The 18,102-nt window shown below is 40.4% G+C and overlaps 1 protein-coding gene across 1 annotated transcript; it reads right to left on the reverse strand.

The window, feature by feature from the left end:
• Nucleotides 1-258: 258 nt before the first annotated feature.
• Nucleotides 259-16,451, reverse strand: LOC107835626 (calcium-binding mitochondrial carrier protein Aralar1-like). Its single transcript, XM_016668643.1, has 11 exons — nt 16,226-16,451; nt 15,672-15,725; nt 12,913-13,055; nt 11,476-11,591; nt 10,491-10,630; nt 8,693-8,839; nt 8,476-8,614; nt 7,478-7,571; nt 5,949-6,033; nt 2,463-2,544; nt 259-536 (listed from the first exon to the last, which is right to left on the reverse strand). The coding sequence occupies exons 1-11, from the start codon at nt 16,235-16,237 to the stop codon at nt 274-276; spliced, it is 1,275 nt and encodes a 424-aa protein (XP_016524129.1). The 5' UTR covers nt 16,238-16,451; the 3' UTR covers nt 259-273.
• Nucleotides 16,452-18,102: the final 1,651 nt, after the last annotated feature.

The following is an 18,102-nucleotide window of genomic DNA, read 5'->3' on the forward strand; positions in this document are numbered from 1 at the left end:
AATAAGACGCTGCAGCGATGGAGGCAGCTGTAGATGGCAGTCTTGACTTCCCTCGCGAGCAGCAGAGCCCCGGGGGTGAAGGGCTTGTATATCAGAAGCCTTCAGCGCTATTATCAGCACTCCAACAGAGGCAGATCAGACGGTACATGAATACCGCTGGTCATTTTCGCTCAGGGAACTCTCCCAGGTACAGAGATAATGAAAACCCCGGGCTGCTGCTGAACACAGAGGGCAAAGGATTCTGGGATCAATTAGAAAACCATGCTCCTGACATTAGCTCCCTGATACTTGCCCATCATGCGGGCTGCGTTGCACCATCCACATCCACGTGTTGTTAAAAAAATTTAAAAAAAAAGTATATATGGAAATGTAATGACCTCTGTAAAATCCAAAGAAGCCCTCATAGCGCAGCACTTTCTTCGCACAGTCGAAGCTGTTCTTGTACATCAGCTCTCCTACGAAGGAACCCGTGGAGCGCTGGTTCTGCATCCGAGTCTTCACCAGGTCGATGGGGTACACGGCAGTGGCGCCGGTGGCTGCGGAGCAAACAAGCGGTCAGTGCTGATGCCAAAAACAGTAGAGAATTGCATAGGTTAAAAGAGAACTGCAGTATTTAAGGAGATTTATATTTTATCTTTGAACTGCAGGATGATGAATCCATTTTTTTTTGGCTAATTTAATGAAGTAAAGTAGAAAATCTGGACTTTTGAAGGAGTGTAACTTGTCAAGACGAGTTAAAAATCAGACGAAACTTCTCCTTTTTGGGTCATTTGGATTGACCGCTTTTTTTTCTAATTGCTAAATGTCGCAGAAATGAAAGAAAGAACGCCAAAGATTTGCTTATCAAATTATTAAAAATCAGAGGTTTGTATACATTCCTCCATATTTAGTAGCACTGCCTTTGAACTGTATGATTTGTGTCAAACATTTTGGGTTTCTTTCCACAACCGCCCCCCCTCAATAGTTTACTAGAGTTCTGACCCATTCCTCCTGACAGAACTGGTGGAACTGGGTCAGGTTTGTAGGCCGCCTCACTCACACAGTCCTTTTCAGATGAGTCCATAAATTGTCTACAGGACTGAGATCAGGGTTTTGTGATGGCCACTCCAAACACTCACTTTGCAAATCTTACTTTTTCATGTTTCTTTTAGAGAACTGACTTCCTCCCCACAAAATTATTCATACCACGACTAGACTTAGGTTTAAATGTATCTTTTAATTTGAACAATAGGTTTATTTCTGACTGGAAAGAATATTAATATCTTGAAGTGGCCCAAGCAGAGATCTGACATGAATCTTTATCTAGAGTGTAAACATTTGCCGAAATTGTGTTTTTTGAATTCTCAAAGAAAAACAGGATTCAAGTCGAGAGGTGACAGAGCTTCTGAATGCCGTGGTTGTTTCCACTGGTGGGGGGCAACGTAGACTTGAAATGTTATCACAATATATGTTGCATTTATCATGACAATAAAAAAGTCCATAAGAACTCATTTATGTGTTTAGATCGGCTGTTATAAAAACCCCACAAATGCAAATACTAGCCATAAAAATAAACAGTGGAGAAAATGACTAAAAGCAACAATCCCAGCCATGCTGTCGGTTTCTACCATCAATAATTCAGATTTATCACATACAATAATTGTCCATTATGTATTTATTTGTTTATTTTAATGTTGCTCTTCAGCACTTTGGTCAACCTTGGTCGTCTTTTCAGGGTATTTTATTAATAAAATGCGACGTTAAAGTGTCATCCACACAGAGTTGCAGAGATGCAACCTGCTAAAATACATCCAACAATGCATTTTTGTTATCTTTTAAGTTGTTGTCTCCATCTTCTCACAGCTTGAACAACATGAGCAGCTCAAATGCATCTTTAAGAACCTGAAATGACTGGTTTCTGCAACCTAGAGTGATGCTGAGGTAAGGTGCACTAAATCCCTGCTCTCAGCTGCACATGCTGCATCTTGTCTGACATCGGTTGTTGGTGTACTGATTGTTCTCAACCATTCAAAGAGCCTAAAAAGTGAGAAAAAACTCATTGTAACAAAGAAATTGCAGTTTCACCGTAACATCTCGCGACAGACGTCTCGCTCGGGCCCCGTCTTGAATCGGCCACTGCCGAGTGACGACGACGTGGACCCGCACACTCACAGGGTCGGAGCGAGCTCCTGTCTGTGGGCTGGTTATGTCAGTGGTTCCTTGTTTCTGCTCCCTCCAGTGTAATTAGAGAGGGAGATTCCAGGGAGTGCGGTTCCGGAAGATTTGTGTCATTCCAAAGCTCCGTCTCCAAAGACAGCCTGGAGCCACCGGTGGCACGGCAGCACAATGCCGGAGCCTCACATCACAACCCCTCTCCCCTGAAAACACAATGGCCGGCCCCGGGGCCTCAGTTGCGCCAGTCGGGGCGGCTAAGGTTACCCCTCGGGCGGGCCGGGGGCCTCTGCTGTAGACATGTCACTCACCTCCAGCGATTGAGCCCAGGGTAAACCTGTAGGCGGACTCTGCAGCCTGGAGCCAGACGGGCCGAGACGTTTCGTGAGTGTGCTGTATGGGAGGAAAGAGACACCGGCGGTCAAATGGATCTGGAGAAAGATGGAGGCTGGATCACAGCGCTAATCATGAACCGGCGGGCTATCAAGCCACAGTGAAACGGATACATTGTGGAAAGAAAAATGTTATGGAGATGGAATGTGGACATTTCATGTACAGTCTGATTCACCGGCAGTCGGTATTAAATGTCAGAGACAGATTAGCTCCGGGTGACTGCGTGGAGCTGTGGCGGAGTTTTCCACATATGTTTTCATCTTGGAGGTTGTGATCCAAACATTTGGTTTTTATTTTAAAAGTATGATTTCTCTCCTATCTCCATCATCTCTGTACTGGTGTTTGATGTTCTCTGTTTCCGCTGGAGTGCAGGGGAACAGATTAGCCCAACAACCCGTTCCCATGTTCAGATAATAATCTACACAAGACGCAGTTCCTTGCGAGAACTTTCATATTCCTTCAGCCTTTCCACATTTTGTCACTTTCACAAACTGTAATGCGTTTTGTTTTGAGTTTGTGTGTTACAGAGAGACATAATCTGGGACAGAATAGTGAAGATGAAACAGTTCTGGTTCTGCTGCAATTGGTGAGCCCCAAACACACCCACCGACTCATCATTCTAGCAAAAAAACACCACCTACCCCGTCTCTTACCACACATTAAGAACTGAAGCAGAAAAATAGACAGATTGCCTGATTTTATTTTGTGTTTTTCATATTCGTCTCAATCTGAGATGGCACTGATGGTGAAAAAGCATTGAAAATCTCCATTCTGTGGAGAAAATAGAAAATAGAAAATAGAAAAAAAAGAAGCTTTCATGAATCTCAAATCGAGTTCTAAGAAAGTGTTTGAACAGCATTTTAAGCGTTGTAGTAGAGATGATAAATGATTAAAAAAAGTGAAATAGCCCTTTAATTCAGTAAAGGCTTGAAAGGTTTATATCAGCCACCAACTTTAGCCAGCTTTATAACAATCTTACATTGCTTGGACATTGGAAAACACTAGGGGGCGACAATACTTGGTGACTGGGCATGCTACTATGAAGAAGTCATGGAAAATTAGTTTGGGGTTTAGTTGAAAGATACGTCAAACCTTTTCTTTTTGTAAGAATGGCGCCCACCTGATCATGACGCCCTGGACATAAACTACGCTTCATGACTTTCAAATATAAATAAGAAGGTGCGCTGTGCATTTGTATTCAGCCACCTTTACTCTAATACCCCTAAATAAAACCCAGTGAAACAAGTCGATTTCAGGAGTAACCAAATTACTACATAAAGATCTCTGGTGTGTAATTTAATCTGAGTATAAATCCAGCTGTTCTGTGAATAGTTCACAGGTTTGGCAGGGATCTTTTGAAGAAGCTGAAGCCGGATGAAGACATAAATCAATATAATGTTCTACAGAGATCTGCATCATCCAAAAATGCAAAGAGTGTGGCATTACTACATATCCACTAAGATGTTGAATTTGAATCTTGCTGTATATATCTAAGATAGTTGATTGATCAAAGTCTTTCTTTTAAATGACATATAATTAATATAATACATCTCAGCTTGAAATATGGGTTATTTTCTATCAAAACAAATCACAACTTTCATTTAAACAAGAACATTTACATAAAGACATTTATATGAATGCTCCTGTTAGCTCTTTACAGATGTTGGATGTTTATTTATCACAGTTTAAGCTTCTGAGGAGGTGAAACTCTTTCCCACCATTGCACTTTATACACTTTGGTTAACTGGTCCTCACGCTCCACATGGAGACAACCGGATTGGTATATTTTAATTTGGAAAGAGCAACCACGGCCTCCACACAGGCTTTTATTACATTCAGCATTCCTTCTTTACGTGCAGAACTTGGAAAAACTGCATTTTCTTACAAGGCTCCTTCTGCTTGGAACAAACTGCAACAAGCTGTGCAGCTTCACTGAACTGAAGGATTTTAAATGTACTTTAGTGCATCAATGGTTGTCCCTGTGCTTCTTGCTTTATTTCTACAGTCTTTTATTTTCCTTCGTTATACTTTTTCAGCTAACCGATATGAGCTGAAATAACTCTAGTGTGTTTTAGTTTGTATGCATGTACAAACGGTGACCATGTACAAACAGGTCACTCTTGAAAATAAAACCTTGTGTCTCAACAAGATATACCAGTATATAAATAAAGGTGAAATAAAAAAAATAATCAGAGACGTAGCCAAGACAGGAACATAGTAACTCTGGAGGAGCTGCAGAGATCCACAGCTCAGGAGGGACTGGACATCTATTCGTCGTTTGCTCTACAAATTTGGCGTTTGGCAAAGAAAGTCATAAAGTCAGTGTGTAGGATTTTCTTGTTATGTAGGGGAGGGAGTAAAAATGTGAATGAAACTGAACTTTTTGGCCTACATGCAATACACCCTGTATTGAATATCACCCTGAATATCATATATCGTGGGTATCACCCTGAAGATACCGTCTCCACTGTGTAATACGGTGGTAGCAGCATTATGCTGTGGGTATGCTTCTCTTCACAATGGATAGGGAGGCTGGCCAAAGTTGACACACAAGTCACATTTATTCTCAGCAAAGTACACTAGAGTTTGTGGTTGTAACTTAAAATCATGTGGAAAAACTTCAAGAGGTGTTCATGCTCTTCAAACTACCAGCGTGCGCAGTTTGGGGGTGTGTGAGTAACTTCCCCCAGACGAGACGTTAAGGGAGCAAAGCAGATCGCTCTTTTCCTCTTCCCAGATGCTTCCAGTGAAGGCCGCATGCTAACAAGATCGAGGTCTTGATCAAAGGCTTTAAACAATTAGTCTACTTCCACTGAAGAGCAGGCTTGAGAATCACAGCTACCCCCACAACCCGCCGCCCGCCCGCCTCCCCAGAAGGAGTCAAATTCCAGACCTCTGAGCGCGAGACTCTGGAGCACGAGTGGTCTGAAAGCTCTGACACAGAGCCGTGTTATCCGGTGGAGGCAGGAACTATTTTGTTCTCCCACATCCACCTTGCCTCCCACTCCCCTCCTGCCATTAGCAGACTTCGCTAAAGGCTTCTAAAACTTCTCAAGCCCCACGGTGATAAAAGCCTCTTATTAGCGCCTCAGATGTGTGATTGCAGCTGATGCGTATGTGCAGCCGCACTGAATAAAATAGGAAGAGCCTTTCATGGAGAGCCGCAACGCAACAATCCATTCCTCTTCTGTGACTATAATTGGTGTACTTTTATCTGGGAGTTTAAGAAATGCACTTCACAAGAGAAGAAAAACACGGGCTCTCTGCTAATTCAGAGCCTGAACATGCTGCCTTTCTTCGCTCCCTTTTCTGAGAGGGAAGCGGAGATAGAGAAGAGGAAAAGGCTTTGATGAAAGCCAGTTGGAGGAGGATGCGAGGAGTATTAGAGAAGTCACTCAGGATACCTGTCTCTGAGTCTCAGCTAGGTGGTACGGCATGGCTCCTTCCTCCAGCGGCGCGACTCGCTCGATGTCTGCGTTGTTCAGCCGCCTTAAAGAAGCAAAAGTGGGACTTAGGCCAGGAAAAAATAAAAAATAAAAACTGCTTCTCCACCGAGCTGCAGCAGCCAGTGATGTAAGATTTTCCAGTCGTTTTTTTACTGCCAAATAACTTCAAGTTATTGCATCTTTAATTCAAACTCGCATAGACAACACACAAACAAAGCTGGATAAACGCCCGAGGCGCGGCAGGTAAATGAAAGTGTTTCGCTGCAGAATATCTGAGACAGAAATGTTCCCCACTGGGCTGACGCATCATAAAGTCTGCATCCATGTTTTATGTTTGTCTTGTAAAAATAAGCCAGTGGAGCCACTGTTACTAAGCTAAATGGGCATCAACTTCATCTTTACAGCCAATAAACAAGACCTGTAACATGTTTATTCTATTTAAGCAAGAATTTAAAAAAAAAGCAAAAAGTAAATTTGAAGTTGCTCCAGAAAAAAAAAACTGAAGTTTTAAGTGTCACCATATTTATACAAAAAAAAACCCTAAACCCAAATACATGTAACAGTTTAACCATTTTTATTTGAAACACAAAAGCATCAATTAATCCTGCTCTTCCTTTTAACAAACTAACACAAAAAATGTAATAAAACGCCTGCTTAATATAGTGTTAGTTTAAGGGACTGTTGTGTAGAAAATAACTTTATGCTGTTCTGCTCTTTATAGACAAGGTCAAAAAAGTGCAAAAACATACAAAGAGCTTTACCTTTTGTCTTCATTCGACTAAGGTTCAGTCAGACAAAGGTTCTGACTGAACCTTTAGGCTAGCCTAAAGGTTCAGTCAGAAACTTTAAATGTGTTCCAGCTTGCGTTTTCTTCAGCAGTGGAGTCTTGTGTAGTGAGCATACATAGAGGGCGTTTGGATTTAGAGCAATATGCATCTTTTTACAGAAAAATGTATCAGTAATTTTTTTTTAAATAACTCTGGATTCTTTATTTAAGAAAAACCTGGTAGTCTGAGGTCAGATTATGTTCTGTCCACCTCCAGGTTATGTCCCAAACTGCGATCACTGGAACATTTACACATTTAGAAAATAGGTCTGTAACCAATAGCATCATTGGGTTTTGCAGCCGGGAGGTCTTAAGCGAGCTTGTTTCATTTTAATCCACTGTGATGAGCTTTTTGTGTGACACAAAACCATTTCACAGACCATCAGTTACAAATAAAACATAAGATATTAATTCTAGCATAAAGTGAGCAGAATTACTTTCTAAATACGCACGGGTAGTTTCCTTGGTTGCTTGGCTATCAAATATTCAAATTGGTAAATGATACACGGATGGAAGTCAGCTACTGGACCTACCCTGGACAGTCTGATAGAAGCAACCTCTACTCCTTGGGTTGTTCTACTTTTGTAGACAAATTAATTAATAGAAAACATTGGTTTGCTTCGAATCAACACTGTTGCATGCTGGTGATGTAGCATCTTACCCAGAGTGAGAGTGGAGGCCGACGAGCTGGAACAGGATGTCTATCTCCATAGGAGTGATTTGACCAAACTTATTCGCAGCGTGAACAAACTCTTCTGCGGTTCAAAGAAAAGGAAGGAAAAAAGGAAGTCATCAAAAAGCCAAGCTAGAGGCCAAGAGGTGGAAATAATAATAATAATAATTTTAAAAAAAGGTATTTTCTACAGTAGGCTTTAATTACAATAGTATTTGCAAATACTGATCTTTGTGTGTTTAGGTTGTTATCTTGGTTTATGTGTTTGCTGCTGAAAAGGCATGTAATGGAAAGTATAAACCTTTAAACTACTTTTCATGTGCTCAAGTTCCTTCTCTGAAAGTACTCGCCGCATGAACATCCACTCTCTAAGCATCGCTCTATTATTTGAGCTTCAAATTTAGTTCTTTGCTGCTGCCTGCTAGGTAACAAAGTGGCCATCGGGTGGTCTTTCTAAAAGGAAACCTAATGGTAGTTGTTGAGGAAAGGAAAAGAGTTAGTTATTCGCTTCTCCTGAAAAAGACCTTTCCGTCAGCTCTACAAATGCAACCTGCAAGCTGGCTTGACATAGAGAACTGCGTGGACATGCCTTGCATGACAGAAAAAATGAAAAGTGAGTGTTTGTCTAAGCCTGGACGAAATGTTGCTACTATTTGCAAATACTATTAGCCCAAAGTCTTCTCTAAATGGAGGAAAAACTATGGAGAGAGAGAGAGAGAGAAGTCTGATGTTTGGGTCTCAATGGACAACACAGTTGGGAGCAGATGTGACTGACAGGATCAGCTACTCATGTAGAGGAGGGGTCATCGGATTACCACATTAAAAACATTCATTTACCTGTGTAATTTAGTGCTACAGTTAATGTTCCCTGTGTGTTCACTCACACCACTCTGTCGAGAAAGTTAAACATAGGATCGAACAGCCAGGTGTCATAGCACACGTCAAATTCAGGAGATTGCCGAATTTCAGGAGGTGATTAGAAGCACCTTTCGTGACGAGGGTTTCTTTGTGCGAGCCGGCGAGGGTGCTGTAAATCTTGCGGATCAGCTCCATGCTGTTGAGGAGAGCGTTGAAGGCAGTGAAGTAGGAGAAGCTCACCATGTGGGAGGTGCTGCCTCCTGCAGCCTGAACAAACAGTCAGCTCAAGTCAGAGTAGCAGGATTTTTATTTTAAATAGCGTCACCCGTGCGTAGTACGACTCACTGAAACCAAGTTTTCTTCTACGAAAGGAGTCAGCATGTGGTGCCTGATGGTGGACATGATGTCGCTGAAGTCCAAGGCAGTGATGGTGCCACTTTTCTTCTTGTCCTTCTGTGCGAACGCCTGGCGAGCGTGCTCCAGCTGCAGCTCCTGCAAAAACAGGTGGATGCAAACGGCAAAAGATGAACCGAATCACTGCTAATATCTAGTGCAATAAACTCCAAAGCGAGTGCTTTTCTCGGGCCAAATTTCCAGAACTGTGAAATCTTTTTGGATAAATTGTAAAGCACGAAACGTTTGCTACAAATTGATGGCAGATTCTTGCTTACTGAGTGAGCATGGATGGATGGATACTTTGCTTTCTTTCTTTCATCTCCACAGATATAGAAGCCGTCAGATGCTAAAGTGTCACATGGGCTATTGTCTCTCTCCAGAGACTTATGAAGTTCAGAACCCTGAGAAGCCTGGTCTGAGAGCTGAACGGCTGCCCAGTGGCTGGCAGATGTGTGTTTGAAGAGACATGATATAATATGACAACCATGCAATCAGGAGAGGATGCTGGGGAACCTGAACCCTGCTGTCGGAGCCCATTGCCTAGAACCAGAGGAGAGCGGAGCACCGTCACTGAAACACTTGGCTAATTATTGGATTGGCTCTCAAATTGAGTTCTTCTTCCACTGCTTTTCTTCCGTGTCTTGTTGAAAGCACGTGATGAGTTTTCGTCAGCTGACAAAGCTAATACTCACCAGTGCTGCAGTTTCAGTCAAATGCACATTGTGGCAGCGCTGCAGCTCTGAACAACAGCTAAATAGACACACTTGTAATTACTTAGATTTATTGCATCGCTAACTGACTATTCCTGGCCATGACAGGAGACAACAATAATGACATCAGTGTATGAAATTCTGTACACAAGAGGATAATTTGTGCAGTTGTGGGAAACTAGAGTCAGTTATAATAAACCATAGAGAGCTGTGAGGGATCCCGCAGTGAAGCAGAGAAGAAGCCCACCCAGCTTCTTCCTGAGACCACAGCCCTCAAGTCCGGACCAGGTTCCTCCGCACATACACCGATGCCGTTTGCCCACCGCAAAACCATCACTCAGATTCAGGTCAAGTCCCACAAAAGAACAAGCTTTGGATTCTTTACAGGCACATTACTCAACGCTGGTAAACCTAAGGAGGTGAGGTCATGTGCAAGGCTGTAGTCATCTATGTTGCTTTTATTCTAAAGCATTATTTTCTGTCTCCATCTTCATCACGTTACTACATTTTCACAGTGTCAAGCAGTGACCTCCATGTCTCATGTAAGTGGGAGTTAAATCAACATTTGACATGTTCTAGAGCTCATCGTTGTGGCATTTAGCAAACAAAAATCGTTTCGGTCATTCTAATTAAACTAAAACAAGAGAAGTTCGATTATTTTCAATTTCAGATAGTAAGAAAAAAAAAGTGCATTGGTCTTTTTACTCAACATCAGGTTTCAACTGCATATTTTCAATAAGCAGAGAGAAGACTTGAGATATAAAATCAGAAAAAATATCACATCGAAGCAATCCTCTGTCATTGCTAACTTGTAATTCCTGATAAGGTGACACTGACTGTGATTTAACAAATTGTGTAGCTCTAACTCAAAGGTATGTTTTAGCAAAACTTCTCAAAATGTCAGATGTTAAAAATTATGAAGGCTTATATTTTGTGGCCATCTTGTGGGTGAGAAACCCAGACATTAGTCTCTGCAGTGACACTGCAGATAAATCCTGGGAGTCCTGATGTATACATGGTTGACACGAAATATTTACCTGCAGAAACTGAGTGAACTCTGCGTAGCTGAGATTCTTGTTCCTCTCGTGGCCGAAGTGCAGCCGGATGAACTCACAGTCCCAGTTGAAGGGGATGTGGTGATGGACTGTCGTCTGGCTGAAGATGTCTCTGACATTCTCTGGAAAAGTGTTAAGAAGCGGTTATAAAACACCACAGGGACAAACATCCAGCATCCAGTTGTATTATCACACCATTCAATTGTCTTTATCTCATAAATGCTTTAAATAAATGCCTGAGACTTCCCTAGAAGGCCTTTGGTTGCTGAAGTCAATGTAGTGCTCTAACACCTCTGATCTGGCAGTGGATGTAGTCACCGAGTCGAGTTAGTGAGTAGGTGTAGAGAGCAGAGGCTTAAAGCAACCTTCTCACAACTCGGTTGATTCAAAAAATAGAGACACTTTTAGGCTGTATGGTCCTTTCACAAGCCAGTCGAGTCAGCCATGTCAACTTCAGCTGAAACATGCAAACTATGTCCTTACAAAAGGTCAAACAGAAGAGGCAAGAAGGAGTCTTGTGACCTTTGATGACACACTTCTTGTGCCGTATCGTGTAACCCTCACTGCTAGATAAGAATGGCAGGGAAGAAAAGGTAAAGGTAAGATGAAAAGAAACGAGGCAAAAGGGAAAACCAGAAGGTAGGATAGAAGAAAAGAAGTAAGGATAAAAAGAAGGATGCAAGGATGGAAGGAAGCACACCAAAGAAAATAAGGAAGGAAGGAAAAAAAGAAAAGACAAGGTAGGGCAGGCGAAAACATTTAGAGATGGGATGAATTTCTTATGTTTTTTTTTTATTATTCTTTTGAAAAACAGATATTTCGTTGTTGTGTCGAAACACTGATCGATACTCTCACCTGTCCTGCTCTGAAGCTCTACAAAGCGCTTATTTAACTCTTGGAGAACATAGAAAATTAAGAGCTAAAAAGTGTCTTGCTGTTCTCAGCATGTTTCATACCATGTACGTACCAAAAGAGATGTTTCCTGTGCCAGTCTTGTCAAACAACTGAAAGGCCACTATGAAGAGGGCATCAGGGGCACACAGAACCGATTCAAAGGCCAGAAACTCCTGGAAAGAGATCAGTCTGTTTGGATGAGAAAGAAAAGATGTAATCTCAATGAAAAGAGCAGATTTTTTTCAGTAAAATTACAAATTTGCAGCCATGCCAGCTTGAATAATCAACTAAATAAACCTAATAAGGTCAAACAAGCTATTGGCATTAAGGGCATGAAGCCATTAGATAAGCTTAGCATTAAGGTAGTTTTAACACCAGTTAAAACAAAAAACTTCAGGGTAGTTCCAATTAGTGCATTTTAGATTTTGTTGGCATCATTTCTTCCAATTTGATGCATTAAAGTTATATTTATATTAACTTGGACAGTAGGACACATTTAGTCTCACTCACAACACATATCTTTTCTATGTAGAAAAAAATTAACTTGAGGGATTAAAACAGAATAATAAAAGTCAAATATTTAGAGAAATGATCAGCCACTGTCTTTTTTTTACAAGGGGAATATCTTCTGCTGTAAATATGTGAAAACGTTATTATTAAAATCTAAAACAAAGAAAGACACAGATCAAGTGAAAAGCAAATGATTTACTTTGAAACTCAAGGTCACTATCATTTAAATCTGAAATATGAAACCAACTTAATTTAAATATTTAGACCTGTCGAAGGGCGAGAGATAAGACAACAGATGTTTAAATTCGACTTTGAGAGAACACTGAAGACAAAATATACAGAGAATATGAATTTATAATAATCAGTGTTGAAGCAGGAGGCAGCTTCTGCTCAAACTATCGGGTAGATGAAAGGCTCTGAATGCAGAATTAAAAAACAAAAATGAGCTTTGCCTAAGATAAACAAAAATTTAATTGAAAAGAAAAATATGTGGAACAGATCAAGACAGCCGAGATAAAAAAAGAAAAAAACCCTTCTAAATAAAGCATAGTCAGACATGACACAATGGATGCTACAAAGAAACAGGAGATGGGAACTTGGGCCGTGGGATGGATGAAATGACAACTGAAAGCAGAGCAATAGAAAGACAATGGAACAATCAAGTAATGGAGAACAGGCAATGCAGGAAACAGGCAGACAGAACAAACACTGACAAATGGGTAAAATTTTCTTTTTGAATCAAAACAGGAATTTAACTAGAGACTGAAACCAGGAAACACTGATCGGTGCTTCGCAGCTTTAGTTTGAATTTTCACAGATCTCTGCCGATAGCAAGTTTGATAAAGAAAACAATAGTTTTGGAGCACAAAATGAAAACTGAAACACTTCTCAAACGTGTGTGTGGATGAAAAGTGTAGAAGAAAAAAAAAAAAAACATTTAATGTTAATAATAAGGAGCGTGTTTTGAAACATTTCAGCCTAAGACAAGATCTCTACTCACCCGTCCTTGGTGGTGTCGGCCACTCCGGCTATCAGCTCCACAGTTTTGGGGTTGTGTTGCGGCTGCGTGTGCAGACCCAAGTAATTCTGCACAAAGTCTCCGGGGGTCATGTAATGCTCCCCATCCTCCACCACGCTGGCATACTGCAGAGGACACACGTACAGAGCTGTAAACAGCGGTAAGCGTGGATTGACATGTCGTTTTAGACAGAGAAATTGTAAGGTAGAAACTCCATTGTGCGCACAGAAAGATGAGGAGCTCTTCCCTCTCTATAGGGATCTCTTTTCTGTGTCACAATATGGTTTTGTGTTTTACAAGAACAAAGGAATCTCAGTTCATTCCAGCTACAGCGCATTTAAAATCTATACAATGCTGTGCTTTGGGCTGTAATGACACGTAGAACTGAACTGTTCACATTCTTTCACATCAGCGTTCTCTCTTAAAGCTACTTGCCAGGCTGCTCTGTAAAAAAACAGCAAAACACATATTTCAAGACATAAGTTTTATAAGTGTTGTTGTTGGATTCTATTTGTTTGTTCACAATTAAAAGCAACACTCCCAAGAACAAGCTTCAAATCCCACATGCCTCTGGTGACATCACAAAAGGTAAAAGGCAACTAATTTAGATTTAAATTGTCTTTGTCTTGTTTTTCCTATTTATTTGCATGTTTTCAGCCACATTCACATTTTGCAGGAGTAATCTGTATTCTACACAGTGGTACCATAATCTTTAAGATCGATTCTACTCTTATACCTCTTGTGATGTCACCAACCCAAATGCACATGGAGCATTGAAGCTGGCTTTTTTTAGCACATTTTTTAAAACTTTATAGTCTGTTAAATCCTGCTCTTCATAACCAAAGGTTATCCGACAGATGTGTGTTTATTTTGTTAGATGTTATTGAAAACAAATGATTAGTCTTTAAATCATTCATATTGCAACAATTTTCAAACAAAAAGATACAATTTTAAAAATACCATTTTATCTTAACATATCATCCTTATAGCAAAAATTATTAAATATTAAAAACATAATTTAGGTCCTTCTAAAGCATTTATAGTGATATATAATCTCTGCTTTTCCATAATGTGCTTTAGATGGATGCAACATAAATAAAAGCATCAACCTTTAAGCTTTGAAAATATGCTACTCTGCATGACTGAAGTAAAACCTGATCTTAGTGTCAGGGCTTCAAGATGAACAGTCATTTATAGAGACTGGGTAGGGTTTCATGTTTGGCACCAAGATAGCTCTGGAAGCAGAAGGGGAGCATGAACCGGCAGCAGAAAGGCCATGCTCATGGGCCCGAGCCAAACTCAAAGAGAGAAAGCAAGGGCGTGGGAGGAGACCCCTCCAACCATAAGTGTTTTCACAGCTACAATTCAACGCGCTCTGCTGAATTAACATTTTAGACGGAAAATATTAATTTCAAGCAACCCATTGCTGTGCTTCTCCGTCACAATTGTGTATCTATTCACCCTCGCAGTAGGCCTCAAGTAGTTCTTAATCAAATTATACAGGCAGTCAGAGTGAATAATTAACCCTTCCACCTGAATATGCATTGAAATTAAACAGCGCTGTTACAGCTGAGTGAAGGGATGTTGAGGGCAATACGAGGAGACCGGCATTTCAAACTGAGTCACTTCTTTCAGGGACAAGTTTACACTCCAAACAAGACGCTCTCAGAGGGTAAGGAAAGCTAAAGACAAGACGAAGAACAGTGGAAGTTCTTGGCTAAATTCAACCCTGGGAAAGCCCCTTAGCTCTGCACACCAACAACAATCTGATGTCATTGAATGGCCTTTGAAATGACTTGTTTTGTAAATCCCAAACTGTGTTTAAAATAATCTTTGTGCCATTTAGAATAACTGAGCCAGTCAGAGCATTGTAGTTGTTGTACTAGAAGTGAAAAAAATGCAGCCCGTATCCCTCAAAAACCCATAAAATAGCCCTTTAGAAAATGACCCGATGAGAAACTGATAGCAACTCTAGCCTCCTGTCTTTCAGGAACATGTTTTTACTCCAAACATCATGCATAGCTACAGTAAACGAATTTACAGGTTTGTGACAACAGCAGTAGCACTACTTGCTTGACAGGCTCCTCCTTCTGTGCTACAACAAATCTAAGGTGGTGCTAATGCCATAAAAAAAGACAGTGAAGTGGGTTTTTGTGTTTTCAAAAATAGAATAAATGCTTTACTTTAGAGAATATCTGTTTCAAGTTTGACCAGCCCAGATTATTAAGTGCAGCCCTAATTCTTTATACATACAAAATAAGTTAAATAGCCCTTTTCTGAATGACACACTCAAAAACTATAAATCAGATAGCAACTTTAGCCAGCAACCATTTAAAGTTTTTACACCGTGAACAACTCTGAGGGGCACTTTTCGTCCTAACATGGGGAAATGCAAATAAGTGGTAGAAAACTTAGTTATGGTGCCCCCAGGGCTATTTTACCCTGGGAAAAGAGCCACATCGTCCATATCAAAAACTTCCACTAGACAGGAATGTGAGTCTTATTAAAGGCTTTTAAAAGAGGATGAAACAAAATTCTGTAAAAAGCTTAAATTTCAAAATGTACACAGTAATTCTAGATTACAGCGGATCTGACGGTAATCAAAACCTTTTATATAACCTTTGATGGAGTTACACCAGGCACTGCAAAAGCAGAACTGACAGATAAAGTAACAAACCATGCATACAAAGTGTTTTTCTATTCATCTGTGCTTTTTGTGAGACACAAAAATTGTAACCTACCTTCAGAAAAATTGTCTTCAACTCATTAGGGTCAGCTCTTCTTGTGGCTTGCACCTGTAACACACAAGTTTGAAATCTCCATGAAAAAAAAAAAAGTTCTCAGAAGAACACAATGTTGTCTGAAAATCTGAAAATTAAGATTCACACAGAAATCTCTGTCATCAACAAAACTGGACTTCAGTTTGTTACTTTTCAGCTTTGATTTTTTTTTTTTCTTAACGCAGGCGGCTCAGCAGGATCGATCACAGGACTCGAGCAAAAATAACTAGTTCCAGCGTCTTTTTAACAGCTTTGAAACAAATCTCTCACATGCACAAAAGCAACAGAGCACAGAAATAACAGTTGTCTCTTTGAGGCCAGGGAGATGCGCCTATATGTTAGGAGGCAGAGCAATAATACAATAAAAGGGAGGAGGGGACCCCGCTGCGTTGAAGCTCTAACCCCAACACTTCCGCGCAGATTAGACGTCCTCCGCACCCCAAAGCGCAAAGCCCGCGGCCGCTTTTACCGCATTTTAAAACACATTTCTGATAAAGAAATATTGACGGAGTCACCTTGACGGCCATGCTGGATGTGACGTCAGCTGCAGTGGACTGTACTAGCGCACGCGCTGGGGTTCGGGATGACAGCACGCGGACATGTCAGCAGCAATGTGGATGTCTGGGACCCTGAGCTAAATTTATCCAAGTATTGTCCCCTCTCTCTGCGGCCAGGCCGGTGTTGTGATGGGAGAAACTACTGCAGCTGAGGTGCTGCAGCTTGTTCCTGATCTGCTCTGGTGGGAAGATGACACTCCTGCTGCCTGTAGCCCATAAACACTAGTCAGGATACAAGAAACAAACTAAACAGTCACATGGCTGGATTTAGTAAAGGTGACTGAAGTCCTGTGGACTAAAACCGGTCAAGGGCAAGCATATTCTTCCCTGTTACACTGTAAAAAAAAATACTTTTAAAGATGTTAAATGAAAGTAAAGATAACAGATTTTGCTACAGTAATATAATTCAAAGTAAAACACTGATATAACATTCACACTACGCCATATTTCTATTCATTTTAATTTCAATTCAGTAACACTCTTCACTAGAGAGTCAGCCACAAAATATTATTGTTAACCGACCAGGCTGTTCTGAGACTGCTGTGTCCACGCACATGTGTGGAAAGTTTAGTGGAAGGAAAAAAATGTAGAAAAATTTCCTCCCACTCTAAGGGGAGCAAAAAATGCAGCAAATAGATTGAATAATTTGGTTGTGTCATGATCCTTAGGTCTCCGCTTTGTATTTTTATGATTTTGTTCTGCACCGTCTTTGATTGCTTAAATTTTGTAGTCTCAGTTTGTTCCTGTTTTATTTTTGCTCCTGTCTTCCCTTGTGCACTGTGGTGTAGATAGTTCCTGTTTTCCTGACAGCCCTGTGTATGACTTTCATTGTCAATTTTTTGTTTTCTTTTTGTTCTTGTATTATCTAGTTATTTGGTCATTCTTGCACCCAAATTGACATTGTGGACGTCTTGCAACGTGAACTAGGGAGAGAAAACCAAGGAGCCCAAAGAATGAACCTCGCTTTCCTGTTCATCCTGTCTGCCTGACATTGTCTTCTATTTGTTAATAGTAATTTATGGTTTGAGGACATTTGCTTGTCTAGATCTACTGTGTTTAATAAAGCCCAAAGTCAACACCATCATCTGCCAGAAAGTACAGCATGCTGCTAACAAGCTTTTTGTTTTTAGCAGGCGTTAGTACCTCATCATACTGCCAAAAGTACCAATACCTTCTTTAATGGCCATGCTTACACTGTGTTGGATTGCCCAGAGAACTAAGTTGATCTAAACCCCATAGAGAGTGAATGAAATACTATGAGGAGGATGAAAGACATCAGAAAAAGCAATGTACAAAAGCTAAAGACAGCTATAAAAGAAAACTAAGTTTCCTTAACTCAGTGGAGTCAGGCTGTGTAGATCTTGGAGATCATTTTCACCATGCAGATATATAGAGTGGTAATTAGAGTCTTGGACAAAAGCACAAGCTGAATAAAGTACTAAAATGTGATGCCCACAACAATAAATATGTTGAATCAGATTGACTGCAGTAAAAAAAACTTAATGTATTACCTACTAACTCAAATCAAAATTCTAACATGTAAGATAAAAAAGAATATGGTTTAAAGAGATGTAATTGGGACATTATTAGCCATTAATTGGGAGAATTGGGTCTTATAAAAATACTACTTCAACGAGAGCAGTTGTGTTGCTAATCACCACTAACGCCCAAACCCTCTACCCTTAACTTTCATCCATCCATTTTCTTACACCCTTGTCTTGTTAGGGTTAGGAGGGATGCTGGTTACCATTAACTTTTTGTTAGATTATTATTATTATTATTATTATTATTATTATTATTATTATTATTATTATTATTATTATTATTATTATTAT

Source organism: Poecilia formosa, unplaced genomic scaffold (assembly GCF_000485575.1).
Source record: "Poecilia formosa unplaced genomic scaffold, Poecilia_formosa-5.1.2 Scaffold16, whole genome shotgun sequence".
NCBI lineage: Eukaryota > Metazoa > Chordata > Actinopteri > Cyprinodontiformes > Poeciliidae > Poecilia > Poecilia formosa.

Excerpts from the sequence above, each read along its gene's own strand:
- LOC107835626 (XM_016668643.1), bottom strand. Across the intron at positions 13,056-15,671 it reads TGAAGACAATTTTTCTGAAG|TATGCCAGCGTGGTGGAGGA; the intron begins GTAGGTTACAAT and ends TGTCCTCTGCAG. Across the intron at positions 2,545-5,948 it reads TAGCTGAGACTCAGAGACAG|CACACTCACGAAACGTCTCG; the intron begins GTATCCTGAGTG and ends CCTCCCATACAG.